We start from the raw sequence: 4,673 nt of genomic DNA on the forward strand, positions 1-4,673 counted from the left end.
AACTGTATTTCTCAGCACTGGGGCAGTGTTAGCCGAGGAGGGACGCACGGACGTGTGCTGTACTGAGTGCAGCCCCTATCAGCTGGAGGCAGGAGCCAGCGGTGGTGCTGAGCAGACACACGCACAGCCCTGCACACGGCAGCAGGCAGTCAGAGGCGGTTTGCAGACAACATCTCTGTTTGCCCCACTGCGGGATCACCGAGGGATGAATCGGGGGCGAGTCCCTCACTGCCGGTGGGAATATTACCGTAGTAACGTGTGCTAATGGGGCAAAGGACCTTGTATTGTAATCCAGTGACATTTTCAACCTTCGGAGAACTTTTGTTGACATTCCCGAGTCGCTGGCTGCCATCCCAGCATGAAATAGTTTCTGTTCACATAATTCTCGTGTTTACCAGTCATGAAAAACTCTTGCTTTTGGCTTTTTTTTTTTAAATAAACTTTTTTTTTTTTTTGCAAGTGAAACTCTGTCTAAAAAAATATTGGCCCCAGGCATAGAAGGTTTTGCATAAATTCATATGTGATGAATGGCTGATTTTAATGTTATTTGGGTATTTGTCAGAACCTAACAAATATACATGGTAATGGTGGTTCATAAACTTAAACATCTCAATATCCCCTTTCTTCTAGAAATAAATTACGTTTGTTTGCCCTGCCTGGAGTCCTAAGGTAGCCGACATTAGGAATATTTTAAATGTGATCATCCATCCAGCATGTCTTTCAGGCGCCACGAAGATTAAATGAAAGAATCATAAGATGAAGGTCTTTAACTTTTAATCCTTTTACAATGAACCCTTAGATAGACATGGGGGCAGGGTGCCTTCTATGTGAGTAATAATACCTCTGTTCCTCTTCACTAGGTTAATGAATACCCCAAATGTCCCAAGATCTGATTTTTTTCCTAAAGTACTGAAATTAAAAGCAAAGAGACGGACGGTAAAACGCACCGAGAGAGCGAGAGGGGGAATGAATATGCAGTGGGAGATAGGCGAGCTGAGCGCCGGGGAAAGCAGGGCTGGGCTCTGCCAGCGAGAGACACGCGGCTGCAGAATGATTAGCATAGATTCCCTGAGAGTTAAAAAAAAAAAAAAAAAAGTTTTTTGATTCCAAGATAAATAAGGAAAAGGCTTTCTGCACTGTCAGGGCGCCTCTGAGGAACACGTGGAGCGTTTGTTTTTGCAGTCGGTACCTATGAGATACAACCGCCGGCCGGCCCAGCACGGCGCGGCCCAGCGCTCCGCTGCCGGCGGCGGGTCCTGGCGGAGCCGCGGGGCATTTCCGCGTCCGCGGAGAGCGGCGCGGGGGCGGCCGGAGCCGGGCTGGGCTGGGGGGGCGGGACGCGGACAGCGCCGGGTAGCGCCGTTCCGCGAGCTGAGCAGCGCCGTGCCGTGCCGTGCTACCCCCGCACCGCACCGCACCGCACCGCGGGGCCGCCGAAACGAGCAGGTCCGTGCCCAGCCCGGGCGCTGCCGGCGGCGGCGGATCACCCGTGGACCGGCGGGTGCCCAGAGTTAATGGGCTGTGAGGGCGATTGTCGCCGGTCGGGGAGGGCGTGCGATGCTGTCACAGGACCGGGCTAATAACGCGTCTGCGCTGCAAACCCCCAGTGCCCAAGGGTCAAGTTTCAGCAGCGTCCCACCACAATGGTAGGTGTGAAAGACACGTGTCCCGTTGTAAATGAAATGTCAAGCGGCTACAAAAGCCCGGAGCAGCGGCCCGGAGCCCCGCGGTTTCTCCGCGTGCGGCGCTGGAGCTGCGCGGGCTGCGGAACCCGCAGAGCGGAGCGGAGCAGCGCGGGGCGGGCGCACCGAACAGCAAACAGCACCCGCACGGCGCGTGTTTTAGTGGTTGACTTTAATTCTGCTCTGCGCTTTTACTACAGGGATATAAAGAATAAATAGCAGATACTCTTCATTTACATAGAATTAAGTCATTCAAACCGTTCTATTTACAATAACATTGTGCTAGAGGCGTTTTCTTTTTAACCTAAAGTCCATAAGAAGAAAAAACAAACACACCAACACGCTTTCCAAATAATGGAAAATAGCTTTAAAAGGTTTTCTTATCAAAAAGTTTGGTTTGTATTTTTTAATCCTTTTATTAAAAAACAACAACAACAACAACAAACCGACTTCGCCAAAGCGAAGCAACTCCTCTCTGGAATATAAATACAAAAAAAAAAAAAAAAAAAAGATACATTAGCAACGATCAGGGTAATAGTCTTAAAAATACAGTAGACGCTGATTATTTCACGTATAATACTGACCTTTTAATAGTATATTAAAACGGTGCCATATATACACACAATATACATTCTCCTACACGTTACAGTGCATTACAACGTTAACCAGAAAGCAGTGTCTCTTGTTTGTTGCAGCAAAGGTCCCCGGCAGCCCGGCGGGCACGCAGCCCTAGCAGGAGCACTTGCACTCCGCGATGATGGGGTACTGGATGGGGATCCACGTGCACCGCTGCCCGCCCCGCCGCTGGCACCGCCACCTCAGGATCGTTAAATGCACGGACTTGGCAGGTTTGCAGACCATGCCTTCTGGGACCGAGCAAGACCTTTTACTGTAGCAGCTGCCCACTTTGACGTACCGGGGCCAAAAGCGGCTGCCGAGATCGTTCCACGTGTATAGGACCGGGCAGAAGGTCTGGGACCAGAGCCACATCTGCAGCTTCCTGCGCAGCTTCTTGCTCAGCCTGTGCTTCTTGCCCGGCTGCAGCCCGTCGTAGAACTCCAGCCCCTTGATTTCGCCGGGCATCGCTCCCGAGGGTCTCTGCCGCAGCAGCAAGTCCAGCTCGGCCAGATCGTCTACCCCGAGCCGGTCCTCGGGCAGGGAAATAGCCATAAAGTTAGGGTCGAAGTGTCCTCCCATGAGGCTCCTTAGCAAGGTCTCGTTAAGATCCTTCTCCTTGGGGTCAAAGATAGGGTCCGGGTGCTCGATTAGATCCACCAGAGGCAGGTTGTCGCTGGGAGCCGGGCGGATGTGCAGGTAGTGCTGGCAGGAGCCCTGCTGCAGCCGGAGCCCCAGCAGCACCGCCGCGGCGTATATAGTCACAAGGCACTGGGAATGATCCATCCTTGGGAGACCGCCGGGGGGGGGGGGAGGGGGGCTGGGTTCACCAAGCAGCGGGGGAAGAAGGTGCGAGCAAATGCATCAGAAAACTCGGACGCGGATATCCCGGACCGCCTGTCCGTGCGGGGCTCCGCTCCGCTCCCGCAGCGCCGCACGCAGCCCCCGGCCGCGGGCAGAGCCGGCCCCGCTCCTCGCGAGCTGCTCGAGAAAAGCTCTCCCGGTGGAGCCGCTCCAAAATTCTGCCGCAGCCGCCGCTTCTTTTCGCGCTCCCCGCGACGAGGAGACAGACGCCTCTTTTTGTTGCGAGTCGCGCTCCCCGCTGCCGCTCCTCGCCGTCCGCCCGTGCGTGTGCGAGAAGTCGCCGCCGGCTCTTCCTCCCCGCTCCTCTCCGCCGTTTGCAAAGCCGCCTCCTCAGCAGCAACGGCAGCCGCGCACGTTGGCACCAGTTTGTCTGCTTCGCGAGGACCCAAAGCCTTTAAATTTCCTGCACTTTCAGCTTCATCTCCATGGAAACCACAGACTCTCTTCTAACCCACCCCACCCCCCTTAAAAAAAACCACACGCACAACGCAACCCCCACTCCCACAAAAGTCCGGGAGAGCGCGGCTTCCCCCTTGCCACCCCGCACACACCCTCTGCTGGGGAAGGCTGCAGCCCGCCGCCTCCCCCCGCCTCCCGCCGCTCCCCGGGAGATGCTCGGCGCGGGGCAGCGCTCCGTTCCGCTCCTCCCGCCGGCAGCGGCGGCTCGGCACGGCGCTCACCCCATGGGCGCAGCGGAAGGGCGGCGGGGCAGCGGAGCGGCGGAGCGCGGCCCCACGCTATCCGCGCCGCTGCCCGGCGCCGCGCGGCGCTACCTGGCCGCGGGCGGAAGGTTTGCCCGGCTCCGCACATGGGCCCGTGATGTAATTCCCACTACGCGCCCGGCTGGCCGCCCGCCCGCCCGCGGGGACGCGGCAGAGCAGACGCCCCGGCCCCGGCCGGGCATAGCGGGCCCTCTGCTGGCGGCGCCGAGCCGAGCCGAGCCGAGCCGGGGCCGCCCCGCGGACATCCCGGCGGAGCGCGGCAGCGGCCCTCCTGCAGCGCTGCCCGGAGCGCAGCTTGCGGCCCCACGGCCGCGCTCGGGGCTGCTCCGTCGGAAACGCCGCCGCGGTGCCGCGCCAAATCCGTGCAGCTAAGGCAGAAACGTTGCCTCGACGTTACGCACGTGGAGCGGTTTTACAGACTGACACCAAACGCCGCTTCTACTGCAGAAGTGCTGTGTCACAAAAAGCATCGCGAGGCACGGACGGCGTGCAGGCAGGGTCAGTGAGCGCTCCGTGAGGACGGGAGTAAAACGTCCTACAGTGCTGGAATCCTACGGGCTGCGTAGGAGCTTAGGAGCCTGAGTTTAATGGACTGAAGCTCAGCCACTTCTAAATTATTCATGCATTTGTTAAAACGCTGCTCTTCACATTTAGGATCTTAATGAATGTAATATGTCGATTGTATTGCCCACGTTCAGCTGCTTTTCTAAAAATTAACTGTATTTTATCATCTATTTTCACTCCCTAGGCTGAACTCAACGCAGTGACATGAAGAAGGTGGAAGACTGCC

General features: G+C 56.8%; 1 protein-coding gene across 1 annotated transcript; it reads right to left on the bottom strand.

Moving 5' to 3' along the window:
• Positions 1–1,835: 1,835 nt before the first annotated feature.
• Positions 1,836–4,355, bottom strand: NOG (noggin). Its single transcript, XM_003211572.4, has one exon. It carries the CDS (start codon positions 3,081–3,083, stop codon positions 2,412–2,414), a length of 672 nt encoding a protein of 223 aa, XP_003211620.3. The 5' UTR covers positions 3,084–4,355; the 3' UTR covers positions 1,836–2,411.
• Positions 4,356–4,673: the final 318 nt, after the last annotated feature.

The sequence above is a fragment of the Meleagris gallopavo genome, chromosome 20, assembly GCF_905368555.1.
Source record: "Meleagris gallopavo chromosome 20, MGAL_WU_HG_1.1, whole genome shotgun sequence".
NCBI classification, from domain to species: domain Eukaryota; kingdom Metazoa; phylum Chordata; class Aves; order Galliformes; family Phasianidae; genus Meleagris; species Meleagris gallopavo.